Source organism: Populus trichocarpa, chromosome 12 (genome assembly GCF_000002775.5).
Source record: "Populus trichocarpa isolate Nisqually-1 chromosome 12, P.trichocarpa_v4.1, whole genome shotgun sequence".
In the NCBI taxonomy this organism is placed as follows: domain Eukaryota; kingdom Viridiplantae; phylum Streptophyta; class Magnoliopsida; order Malpighiales; family Salicaceae; genus Populus; species Populus trichocarpa.
The window spans coordinates 4,226,445-4,244,557 of record NC_037296.2 but is presented as its reverse complement, the minus strand read 5'-3'; the positions used below and the strand labels follow the sequence as shown (position 1 = coordinate 4,244,557).

The window sequence follows — 18,113 nt, the reverse complement described above, 5'->3', positions numbered from 1 at the left end:
TTTTTATGTTGTCTTGTGAACAATCATGCTCAGGCGTGTATCAAAATGCAACATACTTTTTCATTAGAATTACAAATATAAACTACTTCAACAATTATCAAATATTACAACTCTACTCCACTAATAATCACCACTTTCACACTTATTGCACAATTACAGAGATTTCATCGTCAAATCTCATCTTTTAAATTAATTATTTATAAATGATTTCCTTTTCATATTTTTCATGGTAAGTTTGATTTGATTTTAATATTATAAAAAGCCCTAGTTATATAATTATTTTCAGGCTTCTAAAAGTTTTTTCAATTAGTATATTATTAACTATTTGACCCGTGTTTTGTTGTGGGTTAAATAGTTTTTTCGGTAAAGAAAAATATGTAGGCTTTTCCAATGCATTGTTTTTACAAAAAAAAATCATAATCATAAATAAAAACATATGCATATATTTAATTCAATAAATTAAGAAGTATTGTGCCAATAAATGCAAAAAATAGTTTTAAAGAGTTTATTCAACTCGTCTTGCTATAGGCCAAAAAAATTCTTTTCTAACGCAAAAAAACAAGTGTAAATGTTATCGATATGTTTTTTGATATTAAGTAAAATTTATAATTGTGAATAAAAAAACTAATATATATAATAAAATAAAGTGAACATAATATATGTTAATAAAAATATATAAGATCTTAAGTTAATTTTTAATGTAGTAGAAAAATTAAATAATATTGTAATTGTTTCAGTGAAACACGATTTTTTTTAGTCTTTGTACAATAATTGATCAAAAACAAATGTAAGGAAAAAAAAGAAAAAATTACAAAATAATGAAGATAAAAATAAAAAGAATGATATAAATAGAATAAAGTGTAAGGTGATAAATATTTCAAGTGTAAATAATAAAAAATAATATTTTTTTTCAAAAAAGATCTAAAGAAAAAAAACTATTTATTTTATAAAAAATTGAAGACAAGAAAAAAAAATGATGCATCCGTTACAATAAAAAAATGAATAAGAAAAGTATAAAGTAATAAATACACAATATATATATATATATATTTTTTTTTTATAATGCAATTAAAAAAAATACTAAATTAATAATTTTAAATATTTTTAATGATTTTTTATTTTAAAAACAACTTAAACCAAAATGCCAGAACAATGAATATAAGTTGATTGGTTAGTGTTATAGGAGAAAAAAAAAGGCGCTTCGTTAGAATAATAATATAAAATAATTTTATAAATTATTTATAAAATAAATTTTATCATTTTAAAACAAATGAAAAAATAATTTTATAAATTATTTATAAAATCAATTTTTATCATTTTATAACAAACGAATGACATGTATCCTCCTCTATCTCCACTTTTTTTCATACGGACTCTTAACGAGGATAAAAATGTAAAACATCCTTCAAATTGAATCCTCATCAGAAAATTGCGTCTCCCTCCATCCACAAAAACCCTAAAAATATAGAGGGAGCACATAACAAGCACGATAGGGAGTGTGTGAGAGAGAGGAAGAAATGGGAGAGAGAGACGACTACAAGTTTCTGAAAATAAAAGACGCCATTTCTGCAATCAACCAGAAAGTCAATCTAATCGGCGTTGTTATCGAGCTCGGTTTCCCCAAAACCACCAGAGGAACCGGTACGGCCACCTTTTTTTTCTTTACAAAATCTCCTAATTCAGTTTTTCTTCATTTAATTAAAAAAAAAACTGATTTTGAGTGGCGATGATGATAATAAAGGCCGGACTTACGGCCGCTACCAGAAAATTATTGTTTTCATGGTTGGCGGGAGATTGATGAACTTCTCAAGTTAAGGTGTCTGTTCTGAGCCACTTTTTTTTTCCTTTCAATTTTTACAAATTCTTGTTCATATTATGGACTTTTTATTTCCAGTACACATGTTTACAAATTGGTTACTGCTTGCAGATTTTTTTTGTTCAGTGAAAATAGTTGATGAATCATACCCGAAGCCTGGAATTCCGGTCAACTTTTTCATGGCACATATGGAAAATCTGCCTACTGTTGGGTCGCCTGGAGATATAATTCAACTTTCTCGTGTCGTGGTAGACATATATGATCTTATGTAGTATAAAAATACTCCAATGTTATTTTTTTTTATTTGCATTAGGATTACGGATATGCCTAAGTCTTTCCGCTGCAGATCTACGACCACGGAAAGCTTAGAGGAAAAACTGAAACTTTTACCATCTCGTTTCCCATCCTAAGCTTAGAGGAACCTGCAGATCTAGCATGGAATTTCATGTGAAGTGTTACATTATCGATTTGGTTTGGTGAATAATATTTAGTTGAATTTGTTTTGAGGGAATTGAAGCTGCTTTTGTTTTATTTTTTGATAGATACTCCATGTTGTAATAGGGTGAACACCTATCATTTGGCTTTGGTTTCTGATAATTTAAATGAAATTCTTGTCTTTTTCTAGATTTTTGTTGTCTTTTAGGTTAAAACTGGTGTTATTCATACTTGTAGGACCTCTTATGAACTTAATGGTGTTTAACTTCTAGCATGCTGAAATATATGGCATTTTGTTTTGGCAGATGAAAACTCACAACGATGGTGTCTATGCTCTTTTCAATAAAAAATTTTCTTCTTTTGCGTTATATGAAGGAAAAAATGGTGAAGACTTCCTACCTTATCAATGTTCATTATTTCGTCCAAGAGACCATGACTCGAAGTTTATAGCAGGCATGAGAAAATGGTTGGTTGACTTTCATGTTGATGAAGGTACACTCGGGAGTACACTTTACTGATGAGAAAAAAAATCATTTTTGGAATATCCATATTTGCATCAATAAATTGCACTTAACTGGTATCCTGTGTTTTGTTGAGAACCAAAATTAAGTGTGCTGATTCTCATTAAGATTAATGTTTGTAATCATGAGATTATTGGAAAAGATGTGGTTTTGGATTTTGAGGATTTCTAAACAAGTAAAAAAGTGCATGTTCTATGATTCATGAAAGAAATGAGGTCAAGGAGTAAATCATTGAGGGTTGATGTTCATGTGCATGTCAGCCCTCTAACTCCAATGACTAAGGTGATGTATAAGGTCAAAAGCATTCACCAAAATTTAGTGGACTGGGCATGAGTCTAACCTTAATTCGATATGACAAACTCTTGGGTCACTGTTTTATTTGCATTCTGATGTCAGCATTGTTTTTCTACATATCCCAGCATCTTTTTAATTGGAATCATAACTGAGATGCTTGACTTGGAAGCACCGATGTATTTAGTGTGTGTGTGTGTGTGTTGGGGGGGGGGGGGGGGGTGTTGAATTTGTTGAGTATTCATGCATATGGAAGCCATCCATCCTTCTGCCAGAATGCTTTGCTTCAAATCATGCCTGTTATCATCGTAAAAAGCTTTTTTAATGTTTTGTTTTTGATAGGAGTAAATACGTTCTCCTTCCTGAGAGAGATGAGGGAAGGACAGCATGCTAATTTGGTTTGCAAGGTGAGCCTAGGATTTTTTGTATCCTTTTAGTACATATGAGTAACCAGAGTGGACCTTAATTTTTCTCCGCAATCCTTTTCATTATTCCTACTGCTGATAAATGGTTCTCACCTTGTTAAGATACTTCATGTTTGTGAGATTGCCAAGAATGAGTGGATGGCGCTTGTTTGGGATGGAACAGATTCTCCACCAATCAGCATTAATACAAAGTGAGTTGATATGAGCTAACATGTTAGAGCTGTGGATATTTACTTTATTGATTAGTTATTTCAGAGCACAGCTATTGCCATTGGATTCTTTATTCCATCTGGGTTTTGTTAAATTATCATTATAATAAAAAAACATGGGTTTGTTCACTGCTTGTTCTCCAACTCTATTTACATTTTTTCTTTCTCTTTCATGCCCTTTGATCATTTTGGGCTTGATTTTGAGTCTGAACTTTGGATTTTGGGTGTTTTTGGACATCGGGATTTGGTTTGGGTTTTGGACTTTGAGATTTTTTGATTTTTCACTTGGGCTTTTCTGTTTGTGTTCTGTTATTTTAATATACTGATATGGTTCTTATCCAGATATGATTATTTTTTCATGTTCTTTTTGTATATTTGTCATTATTCCCTGATAGTCATTATAAGAATTGCTGATGTAGTTATTCTGAATTGAATCACAGTCCAGAGCACAAAATGGATGAACAACTTCCTTTACAGTTGGAACCCTCGCCTCCTTTGTCTAGAGATTTATTACGTACATTTCCTACTGTTGGAACAATATTACGGGTAATCATCGACAAAGTCAATCAGAAGCATGTTCTCCACCTGCTCAATACAGGTGAATGGGTAAAGTTCATCAGCATACTCTGTGAAGTGCATGCAGGACTGTGGTGTGGTGTGTTGACACCTTTCACAAAGCTTAGATATTTGTCAAATGAAGACCATTTCGTCTTAGCGTGCCAAAGGTATTTATATGTTTGTTTATATAATACATATTTCAAATATAAGTGCAATTGAACATTGCATGTTTTTAATGGAGAATTCAAAATTGATATTGCTTCTCCTTTATGTATCCATGTAAGTAAGGTCATACAATGAGCGTTTGTCGCTGAAATTAGGGCGCATCCCATATTGGTGCTTTCCATGGTGTTCACAAATTACAGGTTTGACATTGTTGACTTCTTATATGATTTCCGTGTTTGCTTCATTTTCTCATTTTCTCTATGCTTAGAAGCTCTATGATGGTGATGATTTATTCACACTTGTCCTTCCCCCCCTATTCAGAGGTTGACTATGACCACATGCCATTTGTTACGTTAATGGATGTTCTCACCTATTCAGAGGTAGGATATTTGTCTGTATGCTAACCAGTTCATTTTCATGTTTTCAGATGATGTCTATTAATCTTAACTTTCACAAACAATAGTATCCCTCCCCACTGTTTGTTGGACTGTTCATCCTCAGCCAGGGGATTGTTTAGTGGTCACTCTCCTGTAAGAGAATTAGTACCATAATAAAATAGCAGGGGCCATGACCATGGCCATGTTTAAACTGCAGTTAATTGCATTTTTAAACTGTTCATAGCAGGGGCCATGACCATGGCCATGTTCCAGTGCAATGTTAAAACTTCCAGCCTTTATAGTCTCACGTGAAAAAAAGAGGAAGGTATGTTACCGAGGTTCTCCCCATCCATCCTTCTGGCTTAAAACAGGATGTTTTGGGGAGTTTTAATTGAAGTCTTGTCTGTACTACATGAACTATGCTGCCCTGGCCTTTTTTTTGTTTTGTTCTTCTTTTTTCCTTTCAGGATAATATTTACTGGAATTAAAATTAGCCTGCAAAAGTTGGCACTTCAGATTAAATATTAATCCTAAAAACCAAAGTAGGTGATTCTAGAAATTTTTGGAGATGCACCTGGCTCTTGGTGTTTTAGGCAGTGGCAAGAGTGTTCTCTGTTTGTATTTTTCATGTTTAGGCTGTCAGCTGTTGCAATTTTGTGAAGCATTAGGCTGGCATCTCAACACATTAGAAAACACTTCTAGCACAAGATAGTTCTTTTGCGTGATGACAGTGAGCCAACCATACATTCCTGTAAATGATAAATTCCATTTTGATGGAAAATAGAAGCTGGCTCAGGGAACACAAAAAAGGGAATATGTGGGCTACAGACAGCTTGACACCACTTGCTTGACTTTAAACCTTGCAGGCAACTGCTAGATTCAAGTGCATAATTAGAGTAGTGGCTGCATTTCCATGGCGTGCTGAGGACTTCTCTCATCATGGGACGTACAGAATTAGACTAACCATAGAGGATCCAACTGCCAGAATTCATGCTTTCATCTATGCTGAAGATGGGGTACAGACATTCTCTTACTACTACTCAACCTGCTATTATCTTGACAATATTGGCATATTATTCATGTAATCATGCATGTGAGTATAATACCTTGATATATCATCTATATTTCTCAATTGATATATGATGTCCCATTTTTGTTGTCTGTTAATCTAAACAATACAAGTTTTAATTTATCTTTTAAATTAAATGAATATAAAATTAAGCACTCATTGAAAATAAATAATCTAAAACTTTAACATAAAACTTTTAATTTTTTGCAATTTAGAAAAAACGATTAAAATTTTGGTTGTTTTGCATAATGGACAAAAAGTATGAGATTGGGTCTATTGTAGTGAATTTTTCTTTTTGTGCACATTGATCAGGATAAATTACCGGGTCAGATTGTCCGGGGACATGTTTGTTAGCCCCCTTTATTTGATAGGATAAAGCACCTTTTTCACTACCTTTTTAATATATAAGATCTGTGGGTAGAAAGAATATGTACATTTCAACTAGTAACTTTTGGACTAATGCATTTTGGTCCCACTATTGTGTATTCTCTCTCCAGTTTCTCTCTTGCTTTACATGTCTTCTCAGTCTCGATTAAGTTAAACTTCTACCGTAACACAAGCAGCAGGCCATTTCAGAATGGCCTGCAAGGTCATCTTCAGGCCATTTTGTGATGTAGGCAAAAATGTTCTCACAATCTAGGTCCTGATCATGTTGGTATTTCTTTGCCAACAAAGTTACCTACTGTAACACAAGCAGCAGGCTTTGATTTCAGAATGGTCTGCAAACTAACTTTCAGGCCATTTTGTGATGTATACAAAAATGCTTTCAGAATCTAGATCCTGATTATGTTGGTATTTCTTTGTGAACAGTGTTATGCAAAATTCCCATGTTTCTTTTAAGGTTTAGAGGTGAATCTTTTTAAGGGAAGTCCTTCAGCCTCATTTATTTTTGGTCTCTTGATGTACCATTGAGGAAGACTGCAAGAATGACCGACTGAAGTTTCAAGGGAGAGAAGAGAGTGGAGTAGCTGACTTGAAATAGAAAAAACCTGAGTGGAAGTGATAGAGTGATTCAATGTCATAACAACTTATAAAGTGTTTAGCTTCTAACAAAACTGGAGGAATGATCCATGTAGCTAACTCTAATTGGTTTAGGATGGGGGCACGGGTAAGTATTTTTTTCTGCATGTGATTGTGGGCAAGTTAAGTTGAGCTGGAGTCGAGAACTGGGTTTCTTTCCTTGTAGAGCCTATAGGTTTACCTTAATTTGTTTTGGTAGAAACTACAGTTTATTGCAAAATGCAAATAATTCTTGATTGAAATATGTGAAAGTAACATGTTTGTTAAAAAATGGGTAAAAGAAGACTCCTTCAAGAGCCTCAACGATATATGCTCCTGTATCATCTGTTCCTCATTTCATCCCACGGAGCAGACATATGACTATTTTCTAATGAATGATTTAAAATTCTTTAATGTGCTGGTCAAAACTGGTTTAATGTTCTATACTCTACAGTGGTTTTTGCTCCTCATGTGACCAAGCTTTATATTTTGCCATCTTCATCCTTGGTAGGAGAAATTTTTTGATGGTAACCCGTCGATTGATGTGTTGACAAGGAAGCGAGACAAATTGCTTGGAGTGGCTGCAAATAATGATGGCAAGGGAACCAATCCTGCGTCCAGAAATCCACCATGGGTGCAGTGTTGCTTGAAATCCTATTACCTAGACAAAAATGACATTTGGGGAAGTAGGCAATATAGAATTTTCGGTACCAAGCTTGCGGAAGGAGCTTAACAGAGGGTCAGCTACTGGTTGATACGCTGGCATTTTTTTTATTTATGTGTACTTAGGATTTTAACACTGTATTGAGCTATCTGTATTTGTAAATAGTTTGGTAGCGGTATCATCACATACTCTGCTTAGGGCTTGTAGTGTTGGGTGGAGCTACTCCGAGCCAGTGAAGTTTTATGTATAATATAAAATTTCCTTGTAATACAGTGGTGTTATTATATTCATAGTTTTGTAAGGGAGGTTCAAAATCAATAGAAGGGGAATCATGCGCGCACTGTAGAGAAAGCTTGCTGATGAAATAACAAAGAGAATGACCACAGCTTGTCCAGAGAGATGGGGAAACCAGTCAGCTTGATATTCATTTTGCAGCCAGGAGAAAAAAAGGACACTAAGATCAGTTTTGGCTATTCGTTGCACAACATTACCCCGAAATCCTTGCTCATAACAAGCAGAATTCTTGTATGAAACAATGTATCTGTAGTGTAAACGAATGTTGCACGTAGCACAACAAACATGCCTGTCTGCCTATTAAATATGGCGTCAGATAATCCTGTGATGAATACAATGTTGCCTGAAACAAAGCATGTCTTTCCACATGCGAGACAGAGCATGTCTTATTTCTGCTCTTCCGTCTCTGTATGGTACAATGTTTGCCTGAAACAAGGCATCTGTTTTGATAGAGATCTAAACCCCTGTACATAACATTGCAATGTGAATTTTGGCCTCTCCCCAGGTGACAACACAACTGCAATATGAACTTTAGCTTTCCACAGATGAGCACTAACAAAACCTTGCGTTTCTGAAGATCATGGCGAGCTGCCGACTAATTGAGCGCAGCAGGTGCATGATGGATATGTTGGCCTTGTATGCCAACCTCAACAGCAGCATTCCTTCGTTGCCGTTCACGAAAATAGAGAACCGTAAGCAGACAGACAAAAAGAGTAAGTATTGCTGCGTTTCCTTCTTCCAGGATAATATTCTCCACCCATGCTTTGATTTTTGGATAGACTCCAGGCAATGAATCAATTACATGTACCTAATATAGAGACAAAGAATCCTTGGATCAGTTAGTCAAAGTATTATAACAAAATTCCAAAACTCAACCCTGACAACCAAACTAATTATGATTGACTACAAGGATCATCTTCTGCCCATGCCCTCCAATAGAAAGCATTATGTCCAAACCTCATTTTCATTGGATGAAATATTTTCATAGTGATTCTTACCAAACCACAAGAGACCCAAGGGGTGGGGAGTTTCTGATCAGCAACAAAAACATGCTATTTCAAGCAGTAAACTACATGATTTTAATGATTGAATAAAAATGCATATCAGGTCCTCATTATTCATTTCTTAACTTTTGTGAAAGATGCATGTCCCAACAAGCTTTAGCAAGTTAGGACTAGATTTTCCAGTGGTTATAATACTCAGAGCATCAAAACAATCACTGGCTGAAACATTTAATAGGGCAATAGTGGAGGAACATGCCCAGCTCATGTATGCATAGGAATTCTAATCAATTGATAGAAGCAGATGTCTAATTTGCACCATCATCTAATTTTCACTTCTATGCTTAAAGAAGACAAGCATGAAAAGCAGATAAATAAACTGACCATGAAACTGTCTGCATAGTTCTTTCTTATCCACAAGCTTGCGAGGGCTAGTGTGACAGGTAACTTTGCTGCAGGATCGATCTCAAGAGCTTGGTCATAGTAACGCTTAGCAAGATGAAGGTCGAGTGGAAGTCCTTGACCATGTTCATGCATGTAACCAAGATTGAACATAGCTTGCGCATTAGATTGCGATTTGGCATGCATGTAAGCCTCTGCCGCTCGTTCATAATCCCTCTCAGTACCCTAAGAAAAGGAGGAAAGAGTTAAGGAAAGTTTTAGGATGAAAAAACTAATCAGAAAATGAACCAAAAAAGCAACAAAAAACTTCGAAATTGTGAAAGACAGGACACGTACCCTACCATAGTAATACGCATCGCCAATAAGCAAAGCAGCATGTTCATTGCCCTGTTCTGAAGCTTGCCACCACAAAAAATGGGCACGCTGGTGTCTTTCCGAGTCTGTACAAAACCCAGATTCCCCCATACACATGCTACCCTCTGCATATTTGTCAAGAATCCATGCAGCATTACTTTGTGCAATTTCATAGCCCAGCTCAGCCATCCTTGAATACAACAGGAATGCTTTGCCCACATCACCTTTTAGGTATGACTCCAATGCCCATCTAGACAAGGAGTTCCACGGGCCCCGTTCTGCTACTAGTTTGTATAATGCAGTAGCCTGGAAAAAAGTAAAACTTTCTTGTAAAATGAATGGATACAAGTGTTGGTTGGCACATTTCAAAACTGTTTGCAACATACACCAATAGATAGAAGTGCAGGGTCAAAAGGCATACATACATTTCACAAAGATAAAAAAAAAATCTGATCCCACAATCTCACTTCATCAGTAGGAAGGTGGTGGGATAACATGCAAATTGACCTCAAATTAAAAGGAGCTGAGAAACATAAAAGAATTCAATGAACAGAAACCAACGACCTACTGTTCAAATTGTATTGGGGAGCTTCCCAAGTTACACAAGTGAGATGATTTAGAGATTAAAGCTTAAAACAAACTCATCCACTTTTGACAGTTCTCCAAAATACTAGATCCCATAGGTCCCAAAAAAACTACCTTGGCAATATACATTATATACTTCGATTGAACTTATTAGGTATTCAATGTCTTCAGAATGTGGCTCGAATACACATTTATGGGGGATCTGCAAGGAATATGATCAATAACCTGACCTATTAACAAATTAGCAACTAGACTCGCAATAGCTTGCATGGAGATATTGTTTTGAACTTGGTATTATGTCGCTAAATTTTCCTAATATAAGTGCTTTAATGAACCTAGCAATTATCGACAAAGACAATGCCCATCAGAAGCAAGGATTCAGAAAGCAGTGAGAAAATAACCGAACAGACACTAAAGCAATCTGGTTGATCCTTCACTAATTGACAGTGGAAGTCTGACACCAACAAAAAAATTTATTAATAAGATATAGAGCTATGGAGGCAAAAGGAAAAAGAGAAAGCACACAAAAAGTTCTTACACATTGTAATAAGGAGCTTGGGTAGGAAGATTGAAAGGTAAAGAAATTGAATTTACCATAAGAAGATTCTTTTTAAGCCCCACCCCCATATGAAACATCTTTGCCAGCTGGTAAAATGCCTTTGGTTGACCTGCGTTAGCAGCTACTATAAAATACTGGCATGCCAAACGTACATCTCTCTTTACTCCAATCCCTTTAAGATGCATTACTCCAAGGTTATAGTGCCCACCAGCATCTTCATGGTCAGCAGCCCTCTCAAAGTATTCTTTTGCCTGTAACAAAAAAGAAAAGAAAAAAAGAATAGGTTTGATGCATATTCTGAAACTATCCAATAAAAGAACATTTACCACATGCAGGCAAATACAAAGAAGATACATTAGAGATTTGAGATGAGCATACAGTACACATACACTGCATTGATACAGAATGTTCAGAGGCTACTCAATCATCACCCCAAAAGAGAATTTGGGGACAGACCCTTCAGCATTTTTTCTTACAATGACTCCTCTCAAAACTCAAACTTGCACCCTTGTGGTTGCAAGGTCAAGACTTTAATCATTTCATGGAAAAATGGCCACTTAAGGTACAAAAGCTCCCATGCATGAATATAAAACAGCTAAAGAAAACCATATCAGGCCCCTAACCTCAACAAATTCTTGATGTAATTGGTGCCAAAATATATCTAGTCAACTAAATCTTAACACAATTATTTAGATATCAAAGTAATCCAAGCTAAGCTATATAAAACAGATTGAGGATTTAAATAAAAAAATTTCAATGTAAGAGGGGAAGAATAAATTCGCAACTTAATTAGCTGGATCCGAAACTGCAAGCTTGGCCTATCAACCAAATTCAATTGACTAAGGGAATGGCCATATCAAAGAGGAAACCATGCACGACACGAGTAGACCAAATCAGGCAAGCATGCAATCCAGTCTTCTATTCACAAAATATTAACAAAGAAAGCTACATTCAGCAGTATGATGAAAAGGGAAACAGAATTAACTTACTTTACTGTAGTTCTTCTTTTGCACTCCATAACCCTTGACATACAAATACCCCATGCCATTATAAGCCGAATAAAGCTGCTGTTGTGCAGCAAGTGTAAGCCATTCAAGCGCTTTAGTATAGTTCCTCTCAACTCCAGCTCCCCGGGCATATATTTCACCAAGAAGTTCCATTGACCTGGGTTCCCCTTTCTCTACAGCCTTTGAAAACCATGCCAAAGCTTTGGCATGATCACGCCTCAATCCTCTCAATCCAAAGTAGTGAAAATACCCAATTTTAAACATTGCTCCCGCATTCCCCTTTTGAGCTTGATATTCCAAAATCTGGAACACATCGTCATCCTCCCCTCGTGATTTCCTCAAAGCCTCTTTATTCTCCTCGGCCCCATTATGTATCCTAACCGGTTCAATCACCGGGGAATCCTTCGAAATCAAAAAACTATTTACTGCTACTTCTGCTAATTCCGCATATAATTTAACCGCATTTTCATACATCTGAAAACCAAACAACAATACAAACCATTATAAAAAAGCAAATAAACAGTAAATAATCCATTATCAAATCAAGCAAGTTAAATTAGCTCACCTGCTGCCGGTAATACGTGTAGGCAAGAGCTGATTTAGACTGCAAACTGCCTCCATCGGCTGCAAAGTGATGATACAAAAAAGCCTTAGCTTTATCCCTCTCTTTAATTTGCCCTAATCCATACAAAAACCCTAAAACCGATTGGGCATGGGAATTCCCCTTCACCGTCGCCAATTCCTCAATTTCCGCCACTGCTTCCTCCACAACCTTAACCTCACTGTCACTCACAGCCGAAAACATCTTCTCCACGGCGGAGTAGTACTGCTCCATCTCCGGATCGAGTTTCGATGCAGAGGTGGAGGATGTGGTGGCGTCGGGTTCGAAGATCGGGCGCCAGGAGCCAGGGTCGAGTTCGTGTTCGGGTTTGGAGTCAGAGTCGCCGAACTCGTCCCACTCGGGTGGAGACTCATTGGGGTCCACATCGGAGGAGGTAGTGGTTGGGGAGGAAGGGATGTCTTTGAGGTCTTCTTGAGAGAGGATGAGAAAGTACTGGCGGGCGTGGAGAGAGAGTGGGAGGAGAGAGAAAATTAGAAGAGAGAGTGTGAGTTTGTGTCTCTGCATTTTTATTTTATTTTATTTTATTTTCTATTTCGATTTTTGATTCACAAAGAGAGAGGGAGGGAGACAAGAAGGTGTTTCTCGCTATGTATAGTTTTGCTAGGCAGTTGCCACGTCAACTCTTGTTGGATAGCCAATGACTACATGCCACGTTAGCAGTATGCTCTTGCTAAAATTATATGAATTACACTAGATATACGCCCTTTTTTTTATGAAAAAATAAAAAAAAAAATTAAGATCTAAAAGTGTTAGGTATTTCTGTAAAACTATATTTAAAAATTTTGGATTTGACTGTAATGTCTGATCTAAAAGTAATATTTATAATATTAATAATAACATTAAATTTGCCTGACCTAAATTTAAGTGAGTTTAGCTGGAATACCAGACTCAATAGCCTTGGATGTGAGTCTGGCTGCAAGGTCGTGTCATAAAATATGATAATTAAATAGATTAATGAAAAAAAAACCAAAGAAAAAAAAACAATAGGAAGAAAAAAAACTAATGAAGAAAAAGAAAAAAATATGAATTAACTGGGTTAACCCTTCAAACCAAGTTAACTCGTCAAGCCTGGGATTCACGTCTTGAAAGTTTGATAACTAAATATATAAAAACAATTGATGGGTTAACTAAGTTAAACCGTTAAACTAGGTTAACCTGTCAAGCCCGAAATACATGTCATGAAAGTCTGATAATTAAATAGAAAAAAAATTAATATTAACAAATAAACTAAATGAAAAAAATTAATTAAAAAGAAAAATAGCAAAAAAAAAAAATTCTGAGTTAACCCGTCAAACTTGGAATCCGTGTCATGAAAATCTGATAACTAAATAAAACAAATTAACATTAACAAACTAAATTAAAAAAAAATTATTAAAAGAAAAAACACAAAGAAAAAGGCAAAAAAAAAACCCATAAAGGCATAAAATACAAAAAAAAAACCACAAAAAAAACCACAAAAAAATTAAAAAGAAAAAAAATAGCTCAGAGTATTTTAGTATATGTTATTATTATTATATTATTATAATTATAATTATAATATATAAGTACAGGCGTGGTAAAAACTACAGTATTTTCCCCACGTTTTTTAAAATATTGTTAATAGTTATAAGACCATGCGTGTATAACAGCCCCTTCTCGCATATTGGGCAAGTAAATTAAAATATTATTATTTTAAAATGTTTTTTAAAATTATAATAATTTTAATTTAATATTTTTAAGAAAAACTGGATTTTTTAAAAATGATTAATGCAAAGGATAAATTAAAGCCAACCATTTAATTGACTAAATCAATTTTCATTAAGTTTAATAAAAGAACTCAATTTAAATTAAAAAAATCTAAAAGAATTTTTTTTTTTTTTTGGCATGTGAGGAGAAACGTATGGATTCAAGTAAGACATTAACTATTTTATCTGCTGCGGCAATATAATTGTCTTTTCTAGAAAATTAAAATATCATTTTTCAATTGATCATTATAATTTAATAAATTTATGTTTTTTATATATATTAAAATTACTTTGTCACCCTTAAAAGTTAAGAAAATACATCTTTTGTTCGAGAACTTTTTTGTATTTTCAATTTTATTTATACAGTTAAAGAATGATAATATCCTTGAAAGATAAAAAAATTAGTCCCTGTAGAGAGGTTTTTTTTGTGTGTATTTTTTCTACAGTAAAATGATATGTCTAATCTTTAATTTTTAAAAATCTAAGCTTGGCAAGGAGGATGTTTTTGTCTTCACCACATGTTTTTTTTTTGTAACAATAGGATGGCCCCAAGGTTTTTTTTAGTAAAAACACGGGTTGTGTTGAATATTTTTTGTTTTTGATGGATCTATCTATTTTAAAATGAGTTTTTTAAATTAGATTAAATTAATTTATTAAATTTGTTTTATATAGAGATTGTTAGTTGAATCTAAGTTTGAAATTTAACATTTGATGACTTTAAGAGATTAACTTGGGCTTAGAAGGTTCACCTATATTTACTTGGTTTTTTCTCTTTTTTTTTGTTTATTTTTTCAGTTTCATCCTCAGAACTTTTTCTTAATTTTTTTTCCCAATTCTTATGAGATTTTTCATTCGTTTTGAAAAAAACACAAGTTACCTAGAGTCTTTTTTTCAGGCTTTGTTCAATTTAGTTTTTTTTTTATTGGGATTATTGCTTTTGAATTAAATATAAACATTAAATGTTTTTCGTGCCTTATTCCAATTACTTTTGAGACCTAGGCCGGCCTAAGTCCTGGGTCTCCTGGGTCATGAGTTAACACGTTAGGTCGAGCATTTTGAGCATCAAAATGGTGTATTTTGATTTTTTGATTTTTTTGATTTTTTTTAATTTGGTCCCCAGTCATTTGATTTTTATTTTTGTTTTGGATTCTTTTATGAATTTGTGGAATTAGAAATTTTTAATTTGGCCATTCAATTCAATATTTGATGATATTTTAGGTTTCGGCCCTCAATATTTTGGTTTTAAATTTTTATTCTTGGCACCTTTATCAAATTTTAATTTATTTTTGATTTCATCATTGAATCCATAATCTTGATTTTTTTTTTAATTTCATCACTCGAGTTTGCTAGTATTGTTTTTACTCTTTTTATTCATTGAATATTTTTCCCGATTTTATCTTTCATCATTTGGATTTATGAGGATTGACTATTGATATTTTTCTTCTGTGTTTCTTTCTATGGTTTGGAATCATTATTATTTTTTTTTCATTTTTAAAATACACTCACAATGTTTAGTCATTGTTTTTTTTATGCTTTTAAAAAATCAGGTCGGCCCACAACGAATCGCGACCAACTATCTAGTTAGATGTAAATTGATGGTTAATAACTTAATTTGTTAGGTCAAACTGTATTAATTACACTAATTATTATTTTGGCATTTGGCCATGAAGTTTTCAAATTGGTTTTTTTAAGGGTTTTATTTCATCATCATTAAATAATTATTTTACAATACAATAAGTGAATTTATTTAGTAGTTTGTAATTGCTTGCTTATATACTAATTTAAATGCCTTCAAGTAATAAATTAATAATTAATTTTATTTATTATATAATAATAACTTATTTTATCATTTAGTAATTCAATTAGATTATTTACCTACAATATGCTTCTTGTTGGATTATATTTTTTAAACGTTCAAAAAAATATTCAAGCATTACTCACGTGTTTTCAAGAAAAAAAATCTAATCGTGTAGAGAATAACCTGATGTAACCCAATCAACTTGGAAAGTTCAAAGACACTCTGGACAATTCAAAAAATCATAGTTTGACTAAAAAAATAAATTCAAGATAATATTTTTTAAAATAATATAGAAATGATAATATATTGAATTGAATCGGGTCAACCTAGTTTAATATGTAAAATCCACAACTCAGATCATGAGACTGTGATAACCTAATAACAAGCAAATAAAAAATATTTTGAAACTTGATTCCCAATCAACTCAATATTGAAGAATAAAATTGAAAAGAAAAACCAGATTCAACCCGGTTAACTTGCCAAACCTGGATCATGAGATCAAGGTAACCCAATAGAAATAAAATTAAAATAAATTATGAAGCCCAATTCCTAATAAAAAAAATTATGAAGCCTAATTTCCAATCAATTAAAAAAGAGAATAAGAAAAAATCTCGAGTTAACCCTTTAAACTTGTAACTTGGTCCATAAGACTGTGATAACCTTATAAAAAACAAACCAAAATAAACTATGAAGCTTAATTCCCAATCAGCCATGAAATTAAAAAATAACCAATTATAAAAAAGGATAAAAAATAACTTGAGTCAACCAGGTTAACCCATAAAAACCGAGACTTGTGTCATAAGATTAAAATAATTCTATAGAAAATAAATCAAAATAAATTATGAAACTTAATTTTCAATAAATCTAATGTTAGAGGATGAAATTCTAAATTTTTTTTTTTGTTCCAATAAACACTACTTTACAAATAAAAAAACAGTAATTTCCCCTCCTCAATCAATTTTTACTAATAACAAGCCGGGGATACAATTAGTTTCAAGTTGGACTTATAATTAATAAAACCTAGTATTTTAATTTGAAAAGTAAACTATTTAATATTTTGTTAATGTAATATAAGCAAATGTGTTTCATATGCAAGGTATGGAGTTTTTGCACATAAAATGCATATATAAGTTTGATTAGTGTTTTAGGATAAAAAAAATACATGAGACATATAAATGTATTTGGTTGAAGAGAAAAATAAAATAAAAACATCTAATAAATTTGTCTTTTGAACAATTTTGATATAAATTCTTATATTTTTAAAATATAAAATTTAAGAAAATGTATTCTCTTTATTTCTACTGTCTCCATTTTTTATTTTAATATAATAACAAAACATTAATTAAAGGTACAAACTTTTCATTAGGAATCAAGGACATGTGATAGGATATAAATGTATTTTATTATTTTTAGAAATAGATACATAATAAGTACCACATAAGCACTAATATAAAAACACAATAAATTGATTTGAAAAAATAAAAAAAAATATTGATTAATTAGTTAGAATAAAGATTTTTATGGTGTTTAAAGAGTAACTAATAGGATATCATTAATTACTCACTGAGCTCATTTTAAAAACAAAAAACGAAGTAGGAAATATAAATTCCAGGTTAATATATTTTTATATTTATTGGCGAGTTATGAGTTTTACTTTTTTTTTGTGTTTATATTTTTTTAAGATAAACTCAATAATTAAATATTATTAATTATTTTCTAAGCACCATAAAACTTTCCAGTTAGAATAGGTCATTTGATTTTCTTTGATAATACATTATGTATAATTTTGTTGAACAAAACTAAAGTAAAAATTATAAAAATGAACTCATGTAATAAATTATTTTAAAAAATCTGTAATAATATTTATATTTTTTTATTAAATTATGATATGTTTATACACACACACACACAATATAACACAATGCAATAATTTAAGTACACAAATATCATAACAAATATTAAATAGAATGTGTAAAACTCTTAATTATTTTATTCACGATAATATTCACAATATATGAGTTGAAATTACTAATAAAATAGTGTTTGTTATATGATTGTTGAGACTTTGAAAAAGTTTTGGGTTGAAAGTAAAATATTTATTTTGATTGAAAAGCAAAATAAAAATACCATGATGTTTTATATAATATAACTTTTATATATCCAAATTAATTTATATTGAAAAATATAATATAACAAATCCAATTCCTCTGATTATGTCCTGCTCCTGCCTACAAGACA

General features: G+C 32.6%; 2 protein-coding genes and 1 non-coding gene across 5 annotated transcripts; 2 read left to right on the top strand and 1 right to left on the bottom strand.

The window, feature by feature from the left end:
• Positions 1–1,403: 1,403 nt before the first annotated feature.
• LOC7486722 (protection of telomeres protein 1b) lies at positions 1,404–7,797 on the top strand. Of its 3 annotated transcripts, XM_024581961.2 has the most exons (11): positions 1,494–1,641; positions 1,742–1,816; positions 1,928–2,064; positions 2,557–2,743; positions 3,406–3,470; positions 3,591–3,679; positions 4,138–4,422; positions 4,544–4,620; positions 4,742–4,800; positions 5,664–5,813; positions 7,377–7,797. In XM_024581961.2, exons 3-11 carry the CDS (start codon positions 1,996–1,998, stop codon positions 7,596–7,598), a joined length of 1,203 nt encoding a protein of 400 aa, XP_024437729.1. In that variant the 5' UTR covers positions 1,494–1,641; positions 1,742–1,816; positions 1,928–1,995; the 3' UTR covers positions 7,599–7,797. The 3 variants fall into 3 exon arrangements, with proteins under 3 accessions (XP_052301804.1, XP_024437727.1, XP_024437729.1); XM_052445844.1 differs by lacking the exon at positions 1,742–1,816 and having other exon boundaries at positions 1,404–1,641; positions 5,664–5,890; positions 7,377–7,502; XM_024581959.2 differs by lacking the exon at positions 1,742–1,816 and having other exon boundaries at positions 1,407–1,641.
• Positions 1,722–1,834, top strand: LOC112323699 (small nucleolar RNA snoR113). The gene has a single exon (XR_002977190.1). It is a non-coding gene; the product is annotated as a small nucleolar RNA snoR113 (small nucleolar RNA).
• Positions 7,798–7,929: 132 nt separating the features above from the next.
• On the bottom strand, positions 7,930–12,910 carry LOC7493488 (ERAD-associated E3 ubiquitin-protein ligase component HRD3A). The gene is made up of 6 exons (XM_002317833.4): positions 12,297–12,910; positions 11,714–12,205; positions 10,760–10,975; positions 9,563–9,886; positions 9,209–9,451; positions 7,930–8,631 (listed from the first exon to the last, which is right to left on the bottom strand). The coding sequence occupies exons 1-6, from the start codon at positions 12,855–12,857 to the stop codon at positions 8,419–8,421; spliced, it is 2,049 nt and encodes a 682-aa protein (XP_002317869.3). The 5' UTR covers positions 12,858–12,910; the 3' UTR covers positions 7,930–8,418.
• Positions 12,911–18,113: the final 5,203 nt, after the last annotated feature.